This window comes from Panthera pardus, unplaced genomic scaffold, assembly GCF_024362965.1.
Source record: "Panthera pardus isolate Hobbes unplaced genomic scaffold, ASM2436296v1 HiC_scaffold_8, whole genome shotgun sequence".
Classification (NCBI taxonomy): Eukaryota; Metazoa; Chordata; class Mammalia; order Carnivora; family Felidae; genus Panthera; species Panthera pardus.
In genome coordinates, this window is record NW_026527013.1 from 80402612 (window position 1) to 80426090 (window position 23479).

General features: G+C 39.0%; 1 protein-coding gene across 3 annotated transcripts in view; it reads left to right on the forward strand.

Annotated features, from left to right (window-relative positions):
* The first annotated feature begins 14156 nt into the window (after positions 1–14156).
* Positions 14157–23479, forward strand: part of RELN (reelin) — a 525148-nt gene continuing 515825 nt past the window's right edge. For all 3 annotated transcript variants that reach the window (XM_019451245.2, XM_019451247.2, XM_053898155.1), the window contains exon 1: positions 14157–14439. In XM_019451245.2, the coding sequence (XP_019306790.2) occupies positions 14214–14439 (226 nt within the window). In that variant the 5' untranslated portion in view covers positions 14157–14213. The remainder of the gene's footprint in view (positions 14440–23479) is intronic.

Consider the following 23479-nt stretch of genomic DNA (forward strand, 5'->3'; position numbering starts at 1 on the left):
TGTTTTCAAAACGGTCTATTCATTTCAAAAGGGTTAAAAATGTATTATGAAATATTTCATACATAATGGAAATACATTAGAAACATAAAATATAAATATATAATATAACATATAGAATGATATAACCAATACCTGTGTACCTGTTAGTCTAAGAAATGTATTACTACAAATAAAGTTGAAGTTCCTTTACCCTCTTCTTGGACAAATTCCTCTTCCCACCTCCTAGAGGTAATTACCATTCCAAATTTGTTGTCTATCATTCTCATGCATTGCTTCATACTTTACCATATATGTATGAATGCCTAAACAACAAATGGCATTATTTAGGAGGTAAGTAAGCTTTCTATTAGTGCTATAATAGTGTATGTTTTCTCCTACAACTTGTTTTTTATGTTAAACCTTATGTTTGTGAAATTCATTCACGTTGAAATGAGTAGCTTTCCTTCATTCATTTTCACTATAGTTATAATATTATATTTCAAGTTCTTAATAGATTGAGAACACAGCCAGGGGGTGGGGGAAATCTATGAAACAGAACTTATACAAACTTTAACTGAAATTAAGCATTTCCTTTAATTATAAAGGATGCAACTGAATATAGTAATAGGTGACTTAACACCAATAGAAATCATAGATATTTCCATATCACATTATGGTTAATCCAGAGACAGATCTTAAAGTACAGACTAAGCTCATTAGTTATTTTGACATTATTAGCAGCTTATCTTGCTACCTTATCTATTTAATGAGTTAATGAAAATACATACATTATAACATTTATAGTATGCTGATAATAACCATATTTCAATACATTTTTTTCTTTGTAATCCTATATATTTTATTTAAAGACATTAAACAAATTTTTAAACATTATCCTTGAGAAGAGTCGCAGAGGTCTCATCAGACTGCTAAAGAAGTCCTTGGCACAAACAAGGTGAGAACCTTTGCTCTCAAGCATTTCCACACCTAGGCATCTACCTAAAGGAAATGAAAATGCACATCCATACAGACTTATATGAGAATGTTCACAACAGCATTATTAATAATAGCCACGAAAGTGAATGGGTCTATCCATACATAACAATAATATTTTAGCAATTAAAAAGAACTCACTATTGATACATGCTACAACATGGGTGAATTTCAAAACCCTTATACTAAATGGAAGAGTACAGATATGTAAGACTAAATTTTAAAATGTTGTTTATATAAAAGACAAGTATAAATATAGACGCATAGTAAATTAGTGGTAGCTTGGGGCTGGGGCTAATGGGATTAACTGCAATGGGCATGAGGGATCTTAGGGTAATGGAAATATTCTAAAATTGATGGTGAAGATGTTACACAACTCTATGGATTTACTAAAAATCATTAATAAATAATAAAATGATAAAATGGGTGACATTTATGGTATTGAAATTAAACCTCAATGAAGCTGTTTAAACAGTGAGAAACTTTGCTCCATTGTATGACCAGATCATTTATTTATTTTTCTGTTAAAGGTGGTTTTCATTTTTGTATTTGCTGTTAATAGCAATATCGCTATGAGCATTCTTGTCCTTATCTCCTTCTGTACCCACTGGGCATGTCTCTATGGTGTATAGCTAGAGGCAAAATTGCTATATTGCTTCAACCTTGCTAGATATTGAAATATTGCTTTCCAGATGGTTGCAACAATTTATATTCCAGCAGCAATATGTAAGAGTTCTTGTAATTTATAGCCTCACCAAGACTTGCTATTGTCAGACTTTTAACTTCAGCAATCTAGTAAGTATGAAATGGTATCTTGTTTTAATTTTCATTGCAACATTTTCATCTGGTTTCAAACACTGGTGTTTCCCCCTCTGTGGCCCAAGGCAAGATAGTGTACTGGTTCGATGCTAAGGGACTTTCTATCTAGGTTTGAATTATGGTTCTACAACTTCCTAGAGATTGTTACTTGGGAAAATTATTTTATAATTTTATCCATATATAACTTCACATTTCACTTTAACTTTTTCCTACAGAACTTATTTTGTTCATGTGTTGTTGTGTTTCCCTGAGTAATATCATTGTATATTTTTCCCTGGTTTCCATGGAGGTTGTCAAATCATTTGTGGAATATACAAACTATTAGAATGAATAGGTAAATTACAAAAGTCAGATTTTTGTGCAGAAGAAGTATCATAGTTAAATTCCAGAACACCAAAGACAAAGCAAAAGTCTTAAAAGAGAAAGAATAAAAAATAGATGACTTTTAAATAAGTAGCAGTTAAGGTCACAGTAGTTTTCTCAGTGGTAACAATGAAAGCCAAGGGACAATGTTAATATCTTCAATATACTGAAAGAAATTAACTGCCAACCAAGAATTCAGTTTGATCATTTCCAATCCTTATATATTCATTTCCTTTTTTCCTGGTCTTTTTTCACTGACTAAGACCTTTAATACTGTGTTAAAAATGGTAGTGGAAGGCATCTGTCTCATTCTTGATCTTAAATGGAGTGCTTTTAATGTTTCACCAAAATGATAATGTTTTGTAGAATTTTTGGCAACTGCCCTTCATCAGATTAACATAGTTCCTTTTAATTTTCATTTTGTTCATCATAAATAGATGTTGAAATGCCTAGAGCTTTTGAAAATATTCTTTAATTTTTCTTCTTTAACTGTTCATATAGCGAAGAACTTTTCTAATGTCAAATTATTCTTTCGGTCATAGAGTGAACCCAACTTTATCATCCTGTATTATCTTTTGTATATTTTGCTTAATTTTTATTTACTAGTAGTTTGGTTGGAATGTATGGGTCTTTGTGATTTGTGCGTGAGTGATTAAGACTGGTCCATGATGTTCCATTCTCCTATTGTCTTTGTGGGTGTGGCAAGTGTTGCACAGGCTGATTTCATTTTCCACCTCTGCCGTCACTCTTCTGCACCGTGAGCCCCACACACCCGCATGTTTTGAACATGATGTAGTTAGTATGTTCCTCCTGAACACTCTACAGTCTCAAATTATACATATGAATTTCATAACTTAACTTTAAAATTTCTGATATGTTCATTTATTCATTATTATTATTGTTCATTTGTATTACCATTCTGCTCACAATTTAAAAAAAACCACCTTATTAATGTATGAATGACATACAAAAACCTGTACATATTTAACATACAAAGCTTGAGGAGTTTGGAGATGAGTATATACCCATGAAATCATCACCATAATCAATGCCATAAACGTTTAGTATCTCTACAAGTTTCCTCATGCTCTCACTATTTATTTTTTTGATATGCTCTGTTTATTATTATTTTCTTGTGATAAGAACACTTACTATAAGATCCACCTTTAAAAAAAAGTTTATTTATTTATTTTGAGAGAGAGAGAGAGAGAGAGAGAAAGCACACACACAAGCAGGGGAGGGGCAGAGAGAGGAGGAGAGAGAGAAGCCCAAGCAGGCTCCACACTATCAGAGCAGAGCCCTACTAGGGGCCCGGTCCCATAAACCCTGAGATCATGACCTGAACCAAAATCAAGATTCAGACACTTAGCCAGTTGGACCCCTTAAGATCTACCTTTTTAGCAAAATTCAAAGTATGTGATAAAGTATTGTTTCTTGTATTTCAGACTTTCCTTCAATGTACATCAAATTTTACATTACAGACACAAAAAGAAAACCCAATGGGCATGACATTGGCAGCTTAAACACACAAGTGGAAAGACATAATCAATGTGTTGGAAGACACATCTGGAAGGTGCATTTGAAATTCTCTCAGGGGCGCCTGGGTGGCTCAGTGGATTAAGAGTCCAACTTCGGCTCAGGTCGTGATCTTGGGTTTCGCGAGTTTGAGCCCAGCTGCATGCTCTGTGCTGACAGCTCAGAGCCTGGAGTGGGCTTCAGATTCTGTGTCTTCCTCTCTCTCTGCCCCTCCCCCACTCATACTCTGTCTCTGAAAAATAAATAAACATTAAAAAAAACTTTTAAAAAATTCTCTCAAAAGCAGCACAGAGAGACAAATGAACAGGAAATATAACAGAGAGGTACTGAAAAGTGAGTGAGAAAATATAGTTTATATCTGAACTGAGTTCTAGAAGGCAAGACCAGAGAGAATGTAGAGAGGCAAATTTCAAAGAATAATGCCTCACTAACCTCACCTTAATCCCAGCCTTGTAAAGACTCTTACCTCATTTTCTCTTGCCTTTGATCTGCTTCCCAGTCTATTAGCCAAACTTACCCAGAAACAGAGGTCACAGGCAGCTTGTGGACACCATCTGCATAGGTCAGCATCTTGAGCTAGTTCACAGTGGACAAAAAGTGGGCAATAGATCTGGTGAGGGGCAAATGAAACAAATCCAGCATGGTATTTTCTTCCAAAGCGTTTGAAGTTTGACTTTCCACATTTAACACTTCATTTTAGTAATTAATTTGTCTGTAGTGTGTAATAGGGCTTAATTTTCAAAATATGCAAAAACTTCAACAAAATGAAAAGGCCAACCTACCAAATGGGAGAAATTGTCACAAATCATTTATCTGATAAAGAGTGAATATCCAAAATATATCCTACAACTCAATAGCAAAAAAAAAAAAAAAAAATCTATTTAAAAATGGACCAAGGATCTGAACAGACATTTTCCCAAACAAGACCAACAGGAGGTCAACAGGTACATGAAAAGAGGCTCAACTATCACTGATCATCAGGGGGATGCAAATCAAAACCACAATGAGATACCACTTCACACCTGTCAGAATGGCTGTTATCAAAAAGACAAGAAATATCAAGTGTTGGCGAGGATGTGGACAAAAAGGAACACTTACACACTATTGACGAGAGTGTAAGCTGGTGCAGCAACTATGGAAAACAGTGTAGAGTGTCCTAAAAAAATTAAAAATAGAACTACCAAATTTATCAAATTGAAGCTGCCTCAGACCTTCACATATTCATACAAATTGTATTTTTGTAATTAATATATTCATCTTCCTTCTCATCTTCATTTCCTGTTCAGGCGGGTACAGATTCTCCCAGTTTTCCTCATCTCTTTTGTTGTCATTTTTAATCACCTGTATTTTCTTGGCAATCTCAATTCTTTTGTCTTCATGACACTGATGTCAGAATTTGGAGTTCCCATTGCTATGTTGGGTTCCATAGTTTTTGACATTTCAAAACTTAACCCATTTTCTTTATTTAGTTTTATGTTTTTGACATTCCTTAAAATACTTTCTCCTCATCATAATTGAATTTTGGTATAGTCAACAATTATGAATACATAAAACATAAAATTAATCTGAATTTAAGGCACACCAAAAGCAATCAAGTGTATCACCACATTCACTCATACTAATACTACATACCTAGTTCTACTGAAGAATATGTTTAAGAGATTTGTCACTGGAACACTTGTTCCTTCAGGTCGCTTCGCTGTACCAGTGACAATTGTGTGTGCTTTTTGTTTGGAACCACCAGACTGCCAGAATAAGCTACATCAGACACACTAAATATGTGATTTGATAGATGGGGAATCATGAAACACAAGACTTCACTATAGATGTATTTGTTTATTGTAGTGGTACCATAGATTTGTGCCCTTCAAATATAGGTATTTTGGTTAAGTTAAATTACATTTCAAGTGTTCCTATCAAAGAAATAGTTCTAATTGTAAATACTGCATTAACTCATGCATTTCTGACATTTTGAAACATCTTGTGATTCGAAAGAATTTTCCAGATACTAACTTACACATTTCACACCATGTTACCCTTCCACTATTCACATATTTCTTGTGCCAGGGGCCATAGGACAGTCTATAATATAACTTCTAAACTGTACCTACATGTCATGACTCCAATTAGGTCCACATGGTAGATAGTAAAAAGTATTTCTAGAAGTCATTCTTTGCTGGGACAGCAGCTAGCAATAACTTAAGTGAACACAGAGTGACTGCAGATTACATAAAAATACCCAACTAAACTTAACTGCATTGCATCTCCAAATTGACTTCCCTTTAGCCAAATCCCCCAAAATGCTCACAGCCACTGCAATGACAATCTACACGAGAAATATGGAGAGGTAGTCAGAATAAAAAGGAATGGAGATCGTAACCATCTGGTCACAGTATCTTTTCAAACTTTACAAAAACATGTGACCAGGTGAACCCATTTCTAGTTCCCCCACAGGGCCTTGGAAGAGGCTTATACAAGTGAAAGGTCCTATACTTGTGGCTGTGGCCCTAGGTGAGGAGTGGAGTTTCAATGTTATTATTTTCACACAGATAACCAATGGTCTCAGCACATTTATTGAAAAGTCCATTTTTTTCCCTCTTTTGATCTGTGGTGCCAACTGCTGTATATTGAGTTTCATATAATCAGGAACCCATATTCATTTGTGCTCACTGCATATGGTTCCTGTTTCCCCTCAGGGTTAATTCCTTTTTTTAAATTTCATGGTCTCTTAGTGATTTCTTTTATTTCCTATAAGTCCAATAACAGAAGAAAATTATGTTTTATGCTGGATCTGGCTGTTTTACAGGAAAAGGGCCTCCCAGAATGTCTAATATTCCATATAGTCAGAAGCATATGTGTCTGTCCTTGGGGTTTTAAATTTAGGTATCAGGTTTTTCACTTTGACAATGCCTGGTCAATCTTGATGGTCCCTTATCCTTAGCTATATTTTTGAAACATTTTATTTTTCTACATTTATTAAATATATACATCTTGTATTCTATAGCTGATAATTCCAATATCTGAAGTCTCTATGAGTCTGATTCTGGTTATCTACTGTTTCTGTTGACTCACTGGGTTCTGCTTTCTCACAGTATTAGTGACTTATGATTATAAACATATGTTAAATGTGCCTTTATCTGTTGTAATTCTTTGAAGACTGACTTAAAGGAGGTTTATTTTTTCCTTCAGGAGAACATTTATTTGAATTTGTTTCTTCTAGGTGCCTGGGAGCACTTTTAATGCAGGACCACTTGTTGGCTTGAAGTTTTTCAAATCAAACGGAAGTATGAATTTGGACCACATATTCTTGAGAGCCAGACTATGGTTCCAAATTTTGGTGAGAGAATTCCCCTGCCATCATTACTCTAGGCTAAGATTGAAACAAATGAGAAAATAATTTTTTTCTAGTTCACCTTTCTGTTGAGGGTCTAGCTATTTGAGGATCAGTCATAGCTTTATGCATGAGTTTCCTTTCACAGTGCTTTAGAAACTATCTCTGATACATCACAGACAGATATTTTTTATAAAATACGATCAAAATTAGTTACTAGAAAAATGGAATGCTGGTTAGATGTTATTGCACTATAAATTTACTATAAAAGTTTCTAAATACTCTTAATTTCTGTACTTATCTCAACATGGATTGGCAACAGGTAATTTGTGGACCCATCTGCAAACTCCACTTTGAGTAGTACTATCCTATCATCTTTCCCACCTTGGGCAGAGCCTAAGCTTTATCTCCTATTTCAACATCCCACAGAGCCATCAAAATGGAAGTTTAAGGTCTGTTGAAATGGGAGATGTCAGAGTCCTGGGTAGGTTGGGCACTTAGTGGCTTAACTTTCTATTCCTGCTTTGACTTCATTTTGTACACCTATAGACTTGTGTTTATATCTCACTAGTTTGGCAATGTATTAAAAGAGGTTCCTCCGTGATCCAGTGCTCCCTCTCCTCACTGAATGTATGTGTATGTTCACCAAAACACATGCACAAGAGTAATTTTAACCACATTTTCGTAGTTGTCCCAAAATGAAAATAGCCAAAGTTTCCATTAACACTAATAGATAAATAAATTGTGATCCCAAGGATATACTATATAGTAGTAAGAATGAACAAACTATTGCTACATGCAACGACATGGATGATTCTTACAAACATGATGTTGGGCCAAAGAAGCCAGATATAAAATCATGTATGTTGCATAGCTATGTTTACATGAACTTTAAAAGCAGGCAAAATTAACCATCTTGAAGACACATTATGTTCCTGTTTAAAATCTCTTCCATGTCTTGGGGAAGAGTGATGGTTCCCAGGGGTCACAGGCACTTCTGCCTAATGTTCTCTGAATGCTGCTCACAGAGGGGTCTTCTGTTTGTGAAAATGCATTGAGCATGATTTTTTCACTGTTTTGTGCATATTTATACTTCATTAAAAAGTTTACTTAATAGAAGGTATTTTATTTTATTTATTAAAAAAATTTTTTTAATGTTTATTTATGTTTTGAGAGAGAGGGTGAGACAGAGTGTGAACAGGGGAGGAGCAGAGAGATAGGGAGAGAGAACCAGAAGCAGGCTCCAGGCTCTGAGCTGTCAGCACAGCTCGAACTGTGGGGCTCGAACTCACAAGCTGGGAGATCATGGCCTGAGCTGAAGTCAGCCGCCTGACCGACTGAGCCACCCAGGCATCCCAATAAAAGGTATTTTAAAAATAGTTTATCGAACCGCAACAGTCACCAAGCTTCAAAAGCCTGAAAACTGGACATCACCTTCTCTCTCCCCTTAGCTCTGGGTCCAGTGATTCAGTTTATCACCCAGGGCTGTGGGTCTTTTAAATATTCTCAGTTCCACCCCCCTTCTGCCTTCTCCTCCCAGACCATCATCTTTCACCTGAACTACTTGTACCACATCTGAATCCTCTTCCTGCATCTACCTTCCTGCTCCCCAATCTACTGTAACGAACATGACCCTCCAAATCTATGACCATGACCTCAGTATAGGTCCCTGCTTATAATTCCTCCCATGCCTCACCATTACATTCAGGAAGGAGACCACAGTCCTTGCTGTAGCTGACAAGGCCCTGCCCGGTCTGTCCACTGCTGTGCTCACAGCTCATCGGGGCCAGTCTCCCTTGATGTTCTTTACTCCACCAGCACTGACATTCTTTCAGCCCTTCAATCTACCACTTTTGTTTGTTTGCTTGTTTAAATTCAAATTAGTTAACATACAGTGTAGTCTTGGCTTCAGGAGTAGAATCCAGTGATTCCTCGCTTCCATATAACACCCTGGGCTCATCCCAACAAGTGCCCTCCTTAATGCCCATCACCCATTTAGCCCATCTGCCCCACCCCCCTCCCCTCCAGCAACCCTCAGTTTGTTCTCTGTATTCAAGAGTCTCTTATGGTTTGCCTCCTTCTCTGTTTTTCTCTTATTTTTGCTTCCCTTCCCTTATGTTCATCTGTTTGGTTTCTTAAATTCCACATATGAATGAAATCATGTGATATCTGTCTTTCTCTGATTGACTTATTTCTCTTAGCATAATACCCTCCAGTTCCATCCACATTGTTGCAAATGGCAAGATTTCATTCTTTTTGATTGCCAAGTTGTATTCCATTGTGTGTGTGTGTGTGTGTGTGTGTGTGTGTGTGTGTGTGTGTAGCCATTCATAGGTCATTGGACATTTGGGCTCTTTTCCATAATTTGGCTATTGTTGATAGCACTGCTGCAAACATGGGGTGCATATGCTCCTTCAAATAAGCATTTTTGTATCCTTTGGATAAATTCCTAGTAGTGCAATTTCTGGATCATAGGGTAGTTCTATTTACCACTTTGCTTCCTAATAGGCTACTTCTTACACGTAGGTGCTTTGGCCCCAAATATTTTTTTTCTCCTTCTCTCAGCACTTAAAAAAATGTTTACTTATTTTTGAGAGAGAGAGAGAGAGAGAGAGAGAGAGAGAGAGAGAGAGAGTGTGTGTGTGTGTGTGTGTGTGAGCAGGTGGGCAGAGACAGAGGGAGACAGAGGATCCAAAGCTGGCTCTGTGCTGAGAGCAGAGGGCCCAGTGTGGGTCTCGAACTCACAAACCAAAGTTTCATTCCCTAAAGACTCAGCTAACCCTTTTTTTTTTGCTTAAGAGTTTCAACTTCTTCAGATTCTATCATGTCTTACAAGTAATAGGTTTTTATAAGTTTACTTCTATGTAGGGAAGGGTTTCCTTTTATTTGGTCCTTTATTACTAATTTGGAGCCTAAAGAGTTGGCTGATTCCTGTTTGTTCTCTTTCTCCCTCCCTTTCCCCCTCCATTTCCCTCTCCCCCTCCCTCTCTCTCTCTATCTATATATATGTATATATATATATATATATATATATATATATATATTTGTATAATTTTGTATATTGTCTGCTTGACTTTTACATAGTAAATAAGAGTAGAGATTTACATTCTCATACATATCAAAATGTTTGCTACTTGGACTCAAAAGATCAGTGAAAGGCAGACAGTGAGTGAACTCTTGCAACTTTTAAATGTAATTCAATGTCTGTTTTGTATTTTATCTGGATTCATCTTCTCCCAATGATTTGAAAGTTGTGGATCTGATTTATTATATGTACATAAATATAGAATCTATGTATTTCCCATTGTGTTCTGATTATTCAAATTCAGTACTGGGCAATAATTTCTACTTATTAGCAAGAAAGGATTTATAGGCTAAGAATGCTTAAGTGTAATTTTTTTGGTAGAGTAATTGCCACTTCAGAGCAGTTTTAATTAAAAAGGAATCTTACCCCATTTTAAATTCCCTTATCCACAAATTTACTCATTTTCACCCCTGACACTTTTATTTTTTGCAGATTTTTTTGATGTAAGCCAATTTTTCTTGAAAAGTATTTCAAGAAAATTGAAGGTTGTAGATTTTGTGGACCAAATATTCTTGAAGATGTTTATTATGACTCAGTAAATAGAAATAAGATCTAAGACTTAGCACAGGATCTTGGAAACTGGAAGTTTCGAATTGTAACCTACTTTTCCTCCAATAGATTGTGAGACTTAAACTGCTCAACTAGGAAGATGCTAATTTCTTTTTAATTATATATATATATATATATATATATATATATATATATATTTTTTTTTTTTTTAGAAAATATATATTTTTTTATATATTTAGAAAAAAATATATATATATATTTTAGAGAAAGTGAGAATGCATGAGGGGGCAAGAGGGGCAGAGTGAGAGAGAGAATCTTAAGCAGGCTCATGCTCCGCACAGAGCCTGATGCAGGGCTCCATCCCACTACCCTGGGATCATGACCTGAGCCAAAATCAAGAGTCTGACACTCAACTGACTGAGCCACCCAGGTGTCCCCAAAGATGCTAATTCCTAATGTTCATGATGATTCTATATAGGCCCTGTGCATTTTCCTGATTTATTTATAAGATTATTAAAATGTATTAATAATAGCTAGTTGAACTGGGTTTGACCATGAAAATATCAGAGATGTGTGAACTTGGACCTCTATTACTTTAAGGGCACAAGTACTCATGCTTGTGCAAAGGACTGCTAAGTGGGGTGTACCAGCATCTACCTTTCTCTTAAGCAACTCAACACCACTCATTATTTAAACAGTCTCTATGCCTGTTAATGAACAACCATGGGCCTGAAGTCAGAGATTTGAGCCTGAGTAGTTAAGAGTATGAAAGTCACCAAAATGCACATAGCAAGGTAATGTTGTAAAAAGTTAAGAAAGCACAAACAAAGGGAAAGATTGGAAAATAAACTTAGTTATATAAATTGAATGTTAAGAAAGTTATGGTAAAAGATGCACAAGAGAGTACTTCCTATAGAATAGAAAAAGGGGGACCTCTGGGAATTGGCGACCTTCTGGGAATGAAGTGCCGGTTATGTCCCGGACCAATTATCAGTGCTTTTACTAAAGACAATTTTTTAAAGCGGCGGCCTTGGGAACAAGCATGGCCAGATTTCATCCCAGGCTCCTTTTCTGAGTGCCCCTGAAAAATCACTAACCTTCTATGAATCTCAACTTTCTTTTCTAAAAAGTGAGAACAATTGTACCTACTTCACATGCTAATGTAAGGATTAAATGAGGTAATCTGACATTAGTAAAGAATAGTTCTTTTTCTCATCCCTCTAACAACACCAACATGCATTCCTTAGAAGTGGTTTACAGTGGTTAAGTGCTGGGACTCTAGAATCAGACTGTTCAAGTCATAGCTCTCTCACTTATCAGCTGTGTGACCTTGGACAAGCTACTTGACCTCTCTGTGCTCCATTTTCATAGTATGTAAAATGAGGCTATCAATAGTGCTTTACACATAAAGTTGTTATGAGGATTAAGAGTTTAGTCTTTGAAGTATTTAGGACAGCACTTGGGCACATGGTAAACATGTTTAAAGTTAGCTAAAAATGTGCAATAGTTTTGGATTCGTTCTAGAAGTGATTCATTTTGTGGTAGGTTATATTCACCTAACTGGACAGGAAGACATGGTAACAGTCATGCCGCTGTGGGGTGAATTTCTTGTAATTCTATTCAGGGCAACATTGCCTGCTGTGATCAGGTGGTGGTGGTAGTCTTCCTTCTAGCTAAGGTTGTAGATGGTTGCAGGACAGCTCTGGGTGAGAGCCTTTAGAGCCAGCAGCCAGGTTGTCCCACATCCAGCTTTTGTTACTGATATTGGGCAAATTAACATTTCTGACTGTTTCTTCCCTTGTGAAATGGAGATAATTTTTTGCCTCTGGGGGTGGTGTGAGTATTAAATGCAGTAATTTACCTACAGCCCATATAGTCTCCACCCAGCACAGAGCTGCAGTGCTAAGGATGATTACATCAAATATATAGAGCAGTCAGGCCCTCGGGGATCAAAAGAAGGAAAACGAGAAGGTAGCCAGAAGTGGGCTTTTTCTGCCAGTCTGAGCTCGGTTTGGATACAAGGAAGAAAAACAATCTCCTCCTTTTGCAACCAAAGGACTATTGAAGTCTCCCCTTTGGACCCTGCCTTTCACGCCGCCCCCTTCCCAATAGGCAAAGACACCATTCTTTCCAATTTTATAATCTACTCATTTCTGTACGTGCGGGTTTATCTGGGCTTGGTGGTAAGCCAAGGGTGGGTGGGGAGAGGCATTAAAACCTGGCAACCCAGCTCCCCCATCTCTGGATGCCGCAGGGCTCCTGCCAGCCGTCCTCGGTTAAAAACCGTGCTTTTTATTTCACTTCCCCACAGTCTCATGTGCAGCAGCTCATTACCACCCGCTTCAATCACCACTGCCAGCATCTCCCCAGAACGTTTTCCCCCTTCCCCTATTTCAGGGACATTGGTCTTAGCTGACATTTAAAGGAAATAAACACTGATTTAAAAAATTACAACCTTCTCCGCCTGAAGAACCCAGCAGCAATGAATAACTGAACAGTCCAGCGAAGAGCGCCTGCCGGGGCTCAGCTCCGCCAGCCCTTCCTGCCACACAATTCCCCACACCCGAGTAGCACAAATCACCATTTCCAGGCACCACTCGAGGCTGCCAATTCCACTTTCCCTTAATCTCATTTAAAATCCGGCTACAGATGAGGCTCAGTCGCTGCGACGAGGAGCCGGGCGGGGGACAGCGGGAGGGACGCGAGGCCTGCCTGGGAAGGGAGCGCAGGGGCCCCTCTCGGTTCGGGGCCGCGGGCGGATCCCCAGAACAAGTGCAGGCCGCCCGGGCTCCGAGGCGGGCGAGCCCCGAGGGGCGCGGGGCGCAGGCGGCTCAGACAAAGAAGCCGGCGCTAGCGCCGGCCCCACCACCTCTCTCTTTACCCCGCGCCTCCTCTCAGGAAAAAGAGGGAAATCTGAGGGCCAAAGGGGATGGTCGTCTCTTGTGCTCCTCCAGACAGCTGGCGGGAGGTTCTCTCTCTCCGAGGTTTCTCCGTCCCTTACCGCAGACTGGCGGGCCCCGAGGCCCCCGACAGCACCCACCCCCAGCCAACCCCCTCCTCCGGCCCGCGCCCCCCCCGCCGCCCTTCCGGGTGGGAACCGGGCTGAGGCGCGGGCGCCCCGGGAGGCGTACGCCCCGCGCCGCGCGAGGTGCCGGCGAGCGAGGCCGAGAGGGCGGGGGCCGGGCGGGCGCGCGCGGCGCGGCGCGCGGGGGCGGGGGAGCGGCCGGGACACGTGTGGCGGCGGCGGGGGGGACTCGGCGCCCGGGGCTTTAAGAAGGTGTGGAGGGGGGCGGGCGCTTTCCCAGGCCTGGCCGAGGGGCGTCGCGCAGAGGCGGCGGCGGCAGCGCACGGAGGCGGCGGCCGACGCGCTCTCGGCGCCCGCAGCTCGGGGCCCGCTCTCCGCCGGCCCAAAGAAACTTTGCGAGCCGTGGTCTCCCGCCGAACTTCCCGGCGGAGCTCCGCTCTCGAGTCCTCTCTGCTCCCGTCCGCCGCCTTCTCGCCTTCCCTGCGCGTGGTTCCTCCGTCCCGGCGCCTCCCAAACTGAATGAGCGAGCGGCGCTCGCGGCGCGCGGCGGCGGCGGCGGCGGCGGCGGCGGCATGGAGCGCAGTTGCTGGGCCCCGCGGACTTTCCTCCTGGCGCTGTTGCTGGGGGCGACGCTGAGGGCGCGTGCGGCGGTGGGCTATTACCCCCGCTTCTCGCCCTTCTTTTTCCTGTGCACCCACCACGGGGAGCTGGAAGGGGATGGGGAGCAGGGCGAGGTGCTCATTTCTCTGCACATTGCGGGCAACCCCACCTACTACGTACCGGGACAAGAATACCATGGTAGGTACCACAGCGGCTCCGCGCTCGCCGCCCAGCCCGGTGCGCCCGCGAGCGCAGCTTTTTATCTCTTTCCTTCTTCCAAGGGGCCATTTAAACGAGAGCCAAGAGAACCCTTCCCTCAACCTAGAGCTCTGTGAAGGGACCCAGAGAACAAAGTTAGTGAGGATCGAGCAGCGAGTTGGGATTTATTCGCCACACACCACACACTCCCTTCACGCATCTGCTCGTAATGAGCCGGTTCTTGTGGGAAACGCCTGAGAATTGGGGGCTGGCGTCGTTCCCCCTCACTCCTTGTCCTTGCAGCCGGCACGTTTAGTGGATGCGCGCGTCTTGTTTCCCTAACCCCGTGCTTGGATTCCAGACCTTTGTCCTGCTCCCGGTTCCCCCTGAAGGGTGGCGTTGGGGCTGGCGCGGGGCTTGGCGGACCGGCTGGTGACAGATTGACGCGCCCCGGTCCCCGGCTGCCCCGCGCCGTCGCCTGCCCGCTGCAAAGTTCCCGCTGCTCGCCAGCCAGGGGTCCCTCATTTCATCCAGTGTCAGACAGCCCTCCTGAAATGGAGCGGCTTTCTTCCAGCTCTTTATTCTTCATAAGGTGTCCTTTAAAATGTCCGTAAGATGGGTTTTTTAAAAAAAATTTCCTTTTACTTTTTAACGTGCTGCTTTTTTTTTCAAGTGGTCTCTGTGTTGTGTATTGATGACTTTGTCTTTTATCTGCACAGCTTTAATTTCCAGGTAAGGGCTGTGGAAGCCCCTTATAATTTAAAGATACCTTTTAAAAGAGGATCATTATTATGGAGTCTTTCATCAAAATTAAACATTCCTGAGGAAGTAAAATTTAGCTACAAGAAATATAATTTTGTATGGTGCATGTATTTTGACTGTTTTAAGCTAGTTAGTCGTGTATGTGGGGAAAAAAGACACTGTCCATTTTCTGTTATTTCCTCTGGCACTTCTGAGCATTTCACTTCCATGGAACTTCTAAGCCACGACAGGCATTTATTTGATTAGAATTTCAAGGCAAAAATACTTATACTCAATCAAATAGAAACTATTGCCTAGTAATCTCATATTATAGTTTCCATGTCTTGTAGGCTAACAGTTATTGACATAGCGGGAGATAATCCACCCAGCAGCTGGCATTTCAGATAAACATGTGTGTAAGAATGATGAGAGTCCTTAAGTTTTCTCTTTTTTTAAAAACACCTTCATATCTGCTTTAAAATGTTTTGCGTAAATAAATGCTTTCTGGAGATTTAAAATAGTGCTTTTTACAACTTTCTTGTGGCATGGTGGCAGCCTTGTCTGTAAAGCCAGGAGTCTAATTCGTTGGAATTTTAGACTTTGTAAAATTAATTTTCTGTAACTAGTCCCTTCTTTAATAAAGTGTTTAGCTCATTCTCTTCCCAATAACGTTCTGGTGTTTTTTTCTGAGGTGGTGAGAATCTTTTAAGTGGAAAGACCAGCCAGTATGATGGCAACCCAGACCTAACCTGCAGACTGATTGATTGAGCCTGTCACTTGGTGTGACCCTTAGCAAAGGGGCTTGTCTGTTATTAGTTCTAAGTGAGAGTGGTAGGTAAGTGAGCCAGAGCTGGGCTAAAAGGTATAATTGCCAGGTTGCAATGGAAGGCCATGTGATAACAAAGCCTTGTTACTGTTTTGTTTTGTTTTTTTTTCCGTTTTCTTCATCCTTTGTAAGGTGCCATCGTAGAAAACTTAAAAATATTAAAATATGACATAGCATTTGCTTTTGCTAGATAGCTGGCAAATATAAGTCAGCCAAAGACTGACCATAATCACATCCCTAAGTCTGAAAAGATAGAGTAAGAATAAAGTGTAATTCTTCAAGTTGGACACCGTGGGGGAAGCCTCAGTTTCTACCTCTTTCCCGCACGGTCAGTAAAGATAGAGAAATTTTATTCTTGAGTAACTTCAAGAATATCAAATTATTATAAACTTTGAGAATTGTTCATGTCATATTTTAAATTCCTGTTACCTGTTTTATCAAATATTTAGATTTTGAAGCTGGTTGTAGTTACAGGCCTTCAGTAAGAGTTTTTCCCTGTAAAATGTTCTACAGGTAGAAGAATGGTTTAAAAATGAAATGAGGCTTACATGTGTCTCTTTTTCTTGTGGACTTAAAAAAAATGTTAAAGTTAATTATAAGGTGTCTTTAAGAACTGAACTGATCATAGGAAAACTTAACCTATTGTACATTTCCAGTTGGCTCATTTTATAGGAGACCAAAATAGAAGGTCATTCAGCCAACATTTTTTAAAGCTCAGAAATCTGTAAAACCTTAGCTTGAGATTTCTCAGTCTTTAAAGGTAGCGATTATGTCTGGAAAAATCAGCCTTCTGTATGATTTACATTGGACTCTTCATTTGGAGGAATGGTGTTTGCATACAGCTGATGGTTGTCACTTTTTACCTAAAAGAATGCATTGCGATAGAAGTCATATGTACAAGGGCACCTAACACAGAACATTACTGTAGATCAGACTATGATGTCAGCTGCCCTCTGAGACTTGTGCTATGTGACAGAGCTCAGAATGTGAAGTGGAAAGGCAAATGTCAGTCTAGTGTAAAAGTGGTTCAAAATTACAAGTCTGTGTATGTGTCATCGTTCTTTAAAGATTTTTTGAAAATCTTTTGAAAAACAAAAATGTAATGGTAAAGAATTTGAAACTGGCATGTCTAACAGTTGTCATCTATTTCCAACATTAAATAATTTATCCATGTATTTGCAGTTTTGACAACTCTGTAAAGAGTGCTTGGTTATTTCTACTAGTTTTTCATCTCTTTATTAAAGGGTGTCACTTGGTACTTCTGTTTTCATCTTCTTGTATCTTTTAAATTCTGTTGTCTACGACTCTCTTGAGATGGCATCGTTAGTCACAATGAACTATGGTGTCCTTGCATGAGTATACCACACTCCAGAAGCTCAGCAAAAAGAGGTCTCACATCCGTCATGTTGAATTAGAAAGGTCTCAGGATCAGAAACTTTATTTCCCCTAGAATTTGCTGTTTTTGCATAAGTCCCAAAGTATGGCCAGTTTCTACAACACAGTTTCCAGGATCAAACCTGATTTTTTTTTTTGTAGAAAGTTGTGAATAATGGGAAGCTAGGAAATGGAAACCTAGATGGTCTGTCTAGTCAGAAGCCATTTCTCTTTCCCAGCCACACCTGGCGATTCCCTGCTCCCCTCCTGTGGACCAGGGCAGTATTGTGAAACATGCAAAGGTTGAGTTGATGTCTGCACCTTCCCTTTCCTACTATAATCCCTCTTCCTTCTCACCGTCAGGTATCTACCTATCCTTTTTTGTTTATAACTCCTCCCCCAACTGATTTGTAGTAAGGATGACTCATCAATATTGAATCTTCCCATAGTCTTAATTATAATGGTAGAAAGATGTTTTCCTTTTTTGTTTTATTTTGTTTTGAAGAATTTTAGCATCACTAACCAGGCAGTTACTATATTTTGGGATAGAAAGACTTTTAGAAATCATTGAAGTCGTGTAAATAAGAACCTACCTACTCATAAGATTGGCTTACTCAGTTACCCTCAGAGAAGAGATGTGAGGTATTAGAAAAAGCAACTATGAAAGCCAAACATAAGTAAATGAGTCTGTGGAAGGTGCCTGAGCTTGAGTAAGACATTTTATCTGAATCCTGAAATAGACTAGAATCCCTGTTCTTTAAGGATGCGTAAGGTGGGGCAAATCTTCCCTCAACAGTGAAAAAATGTTCTAAATTATTGATTGAGGGGAAAAAAAATTGTCTTAAGCAGAACTGAATTAACAGTGTGGTATAATGCTTTAGAAGGGGGATTTTATTGTATTTTGTAAATCCAGTATCACTGTTGGTGGTTCTTTCATGCTGTAGCATTCCATTCCATTATTTATTTAATCATATTGTGGGGTGATTGGGAAAGTCATTTCCTGCTAAAACTGAGCATTTACCTAAGAAAAGATATAATTGGAGAAAGACCACTTTGTCATTACAATAGCCAGTATTACTATTATAAATATATGTGTTCTGGAATCAACTGGTTGCTATTTAAAAATCACTGTTCAATGGCAGTGCAGTATAATGACCTTTCAAATATAGGAATGATATATGTCAGACGTAGTTTTTGGTAATATACTCCAGATTAAATTCCTCTCAAGGGAATGATTTTATCATTTGAATTAAAGTAATGTGATATTGGTAAGGTAACTGTGTTGTCGATCAGGTTTGTGGTTATTTGTCCTTTACTTGTCTCAGATTTCAGAATCAGCATACTTAAACTGTTAGGATCATTTGTTAAGTGCAATTTAAAAGTGAACTGCAGCTGTGTCCTATTTGTATGTGACTGTGAAAATTGACCATTTTAAAGCATTTTGTTTTACTTGTTATATATTTCATCTCACTCTGTACAATTCATTTCAAACATTTTTTAGTGAGGTGGTTCAGATTGTTTCATAAATCACATAAATCTTGCTTTAGTGTGTTCCCCCATGAGAGGTTAAAAAATAAAGACTTAAATCAAGTTATAGGCTCATAATTGAAAACATCTCATTTAGGCAGATATTCTTTCTTCATTACCAGAAATTATTTAATTAGAGTACTTCCCTCCAATTTTTGTGCTTCTTTAAACTATTATTTTATTTTCATTAAAAACACTAAAGAATAAAATAAAGTATCATTATAATCATATGTTTTTTATAGAACTGTCTTATTCCCATAATTTTTTCTTTTCACCTTTAAAAAGTAGATGATATGTGATTGTAGCAAGACTTTAAAGTTCCATACTATTGACTTTCAAATTTTTTCATGAATTAGTTTCATTCAAAAGAATACATTTAAGAGCCATTTTTGATTTATTTTTTCCCTCTCTGGAATTGATCAACTTTATAGAACAACCTGGGAACCTTATATGATCAATTTATTTAGAATGTGTTGCAATAATCAGAATTGTTCTTCTGATTATTTCAAATGGCACTTACTATGGCTTTAATGTTCACAAATAGTTGCTGATGCATTGAACCCTTAGTATTTCAAATAGCCTTTACATTTGAAAAGCATATATAAATTGAGTAATCAGTACTTTTTGAACATTGGCATTTAAAAAAATTGTACGTATTTTCACACAAAATATAAAGTTCTTAAAGAAATTTTAAGTTCTTTATGTAATATAGAAATAGCAAAAATGGATGGCCCTACCCTCTGTCAGGAAGAGAAGGAAGGTGGAATGCATTTTGTTAGAATGGCAGGTTCACTATGAACAAAGAGAAATGGCTTAGGCTTCGTCTGAGTAAAGACACAGCACATATAAAAAGAGAAATTCATTTATCTAAATATTTTGGTTTCAGGAAACATTTGGATGATTAACCCACCTCATCAACTTTAGAATCATTTATTAAATAACCAAACTGTGTAATATCATTCTTATCAAGTTTAAGCAAAAAAAGTATTAAAAACACATTTTCAGAAATTGGCGTTGAAATCTCAAATATGAAGATTTCATAATGACTGTCCAAACACAGGAATGGTATATTTAAAAGTATATATGTTCTTGGCTGTCAGGTAATTCCTGAAGTGATCTCTCTTTGGTTTTAATTGTGTAGCTCAGAGAGTAATTTTCGCCATGGTACCTGCTATGCCCCATCTCACTGAAGGCAGAGCTTCTAAAGGGTTGAATGCTGTACCTACGGGTTAACCAATTATTTCTAAAGTGTATGCTTTGCTAAAACTATGCATGTTTTTTTCCTTCTTTATTCAACCCCATGTAGGAACCAATATAGCAACGAAATGTGGGTGTGTGCCGAAGGATCAGTACAAATGTACAGGTGTTGCTTTGTGGCTTAAGGCAGCTCTAATCACTCAAAAAACCAAAGCGAAGGTAATTAGATAGTTTTGAATGCCATGAAGAGACTTATAGGAACTCTAATGTTTCAGAGTAAACACTGAAAACCATGGTTATCTTTTTATACTAAATTATCTTTCCTGAGAAAAAGAAAACTTTATTTGGAAAACAGAATAAATTAAACGTTATTGATTAAAGGATTCTTTGCAACTATAAAACCCGAGATTGTTTGCCACTGATGTATGCTGGTGCCCACATACTAAGTGACATGGAGGTGTGATCATAGTTAACCAATCAGTGATGAGTGTACATCTCAGAATCCACTTTCTCTGCCCTTCCTGCCTCTGTCCACTCTCCTTCCATCTATATCTCACCTGCTCTCTTCCTTGGTCCCTTTGTTCCTCCTCCTATAGTTTCTCATTGTCTTTCCTCTCATTCTTCCTTCTACCACATCACAGGTACTTGCCTTCTCTCCCCTCTTCCTTCCCTTTTTCTGTGTTACATTTCTCTTCTGTTCTATTTTTTCTCTTTTTCCTTCTCCCCTTCAGATTTTTTGTCACCATCTCTATTTTTTCTCTCCTTTGACTGTAACATGAAAAACATCAGTACATTTATATCCATTATTTTTCTCATTGGATATTTGCAAGCATAGAAGTGGACGAGTAGGCTTTTTATATTATTCTTTTAAAAATTTAATGTTATTTTTTCTGTGACATGCACTTGCCCTTTTAAAAAGTTATGGGTTAATTATTCCTAAAAGAAAAGTGGACCCTTCCTCCTACACTGTAAAATCTCTCAGAAGAACTTTCAAACCTGTAGCTATTTATTTTTTATTGTTTTCATTTTATTACTATTTAAAAAAAAATTTTTTTTTAATTTTTTAACATTTATTTATTTTTGAGACAGAGAGAGACAGAGCATGAACGGGGGAGGGTCAGAGAGAGAGAGACACAGAATCCGAAACAGGCTCCAGGCTCTGAGCTGTCAGCACAGAGCCCGACGCGGGGCTCGAACTCACGGACCGTGAGATAATGACCTGAGCCGAAGTCGGACGCCCAACCTACCGAGCCACCCAGGCGCCCCTCATTTTATTATTTTAAAATTATTTTAAAGTAGTCTTCGCAGCCAGCTTGGGGCCCAGCGCAGAGCTTGAACTCAAAACCTTGAGGTCAAGACCCAGGCTGAGATTAAGAGCTGGATGCTTAACTGACTGAGCCACCCAGGCACCCCCAGGCCTGTAGCTGTTTAATTCTGAGTTGGCTGCTTTCTTCACCGTGACTTACTTGGTCAAACTGCAGATTCGAAAGTTTGTGCACAGAAACATATATGTACACACAAGGGGTAGTTATAGAAATTAGAAAATGGCATACTGAATTAGCTTGAATCTAAAAGAGCTCAATTTGGAGACGTCTGAATGCTTGAGTGCATAGAATCTCTTCTAGTAAACTGATGAAGGACTTTATCATCACCTCGGTCACCTCCAGTCATCTCATTTACTTGCTGGTCTCTCTGCCAAGGCTCTTAACTGCAGTTGTGTGGATATGAAATAATGATGCCATCTTACTGGTTTCTGGCTCTCAAAAAACAGGTCAAAAAGGGGATGGGGGCCTTGGTTTAAGGCAAACACTAGACTGGGAATTAAGAAGGGAGATGTGTTGCTCTGGGGTAAGTACCATAATCTTTCTTGAACAAGATCTATTTTATTGTTTTGTGCCATTGTCTATTTCAGCTCAAAACTTCAAAGATTTCTTGGCTCAGTTCAGTGTTATTCACACTAAAAACAGCAGTCCAGGGAGCACAGTCATGTATGTATGAGAAAGAGTTCAAGCTTTGGCAGCAGAGAGAGCCGGGTGTATATCCTTTCTCTGCCACTTATTTGTCATGTGCCTTCGGCAGTTCTCTATCATCCCCAAGCCTCAGTTTCCTCATTCTGATGTATGAAATAATAACATTCATTTTCAGGGTTGCTGTCATCAAATAAGGTTATGCATATAAAGAACCTGCCACACAGTAGGTGCTTATCATATAGTAGCTATTATCATCTGGTATAATCACCCAACATTAGATAAGAGTATTTGAAGCATTGTATAGATAGATAGCCATTTACCCATGCATGTTCATTTTGTGCTGTGTCAATATGTGGTACATTTCAAGAGAAGTTTTAAATTGAGTTATTAAGGAGAGTCACAAAAGTAAAAAAAAAAAAAAAATCAACTCATCACCAAATATGTATGATCAGAAAGTGCTTCCCAGCCAGAATAAATATATGACTTGCATAGAATTAAGGCTTAATTAGTGTGGTTCTAGTCCACCCAAAACTTTTATTAATTTATCCAATTCCTAATTCAAACCTTCCTGTTCCTAAGTTGATTATTTTCCTTACTTGAGGATCATAACAACCAAATTTTGTATATTTAAGTGTAGTCTGGGAAAGATGCCAAAATAAGTAAATATTGATATCAGTTTAATATATTTTGTCAAATCCTATGACATATATGTCTACAACTCCCTGTTTTGAAATACAAAACTATTTCAGCCAAACTAGAACTGAGAGAAATTGGTTTTGATAGTGAATCCAGAGTTCACCAGGTCCTCAGGGACTGATTGAGGAAACTGAGATCCACAAGTGGTTAGGTGGTAAAGTGGAAGGTCAGTTCATTTATAATACAAAATATACTTGTTAGGATAAAGGCTTTGCCTGTCCAGTGCATTCTGTCTGTCCACAGGAGCAAGGTTTTTATGGTTGGCAAATGACTATTAGCAGGTTGTTGGGGAGCTTAGAGTTAGATGATCACAATGGCAGATTCCAGCCTCTAGGAAAGCTTCTCTAAACCAACTTATGTCAGCTGGGCAGGCTGACATCTTCTTCCCTAGACAGTATTGGAGGAAGATTGTCCTGCCCCTAGATTGCATAATGTATCATTGTGTTACATACACTGCCTGTTGTCTACCTATTCATTACTGAAACTCCCTTTCTTACTAACTGGTTTTGTTGAGAACAACTATGTGTCCAGTTAAAAATACCTTCAAGGCTCCCTTGCTGTAAAGTTTAGTGAGATGAAGTGGAAGTCTACTGGGTGGTATCTTTAGAAAGATTATTGATAAAATCGATAAAGATGATTTTTTAAAAGATTCAGCAAATAGTTGCTTTTTGCTCTACTCTTACCCATTTTGTCTAGCCAGGGTGTGGTA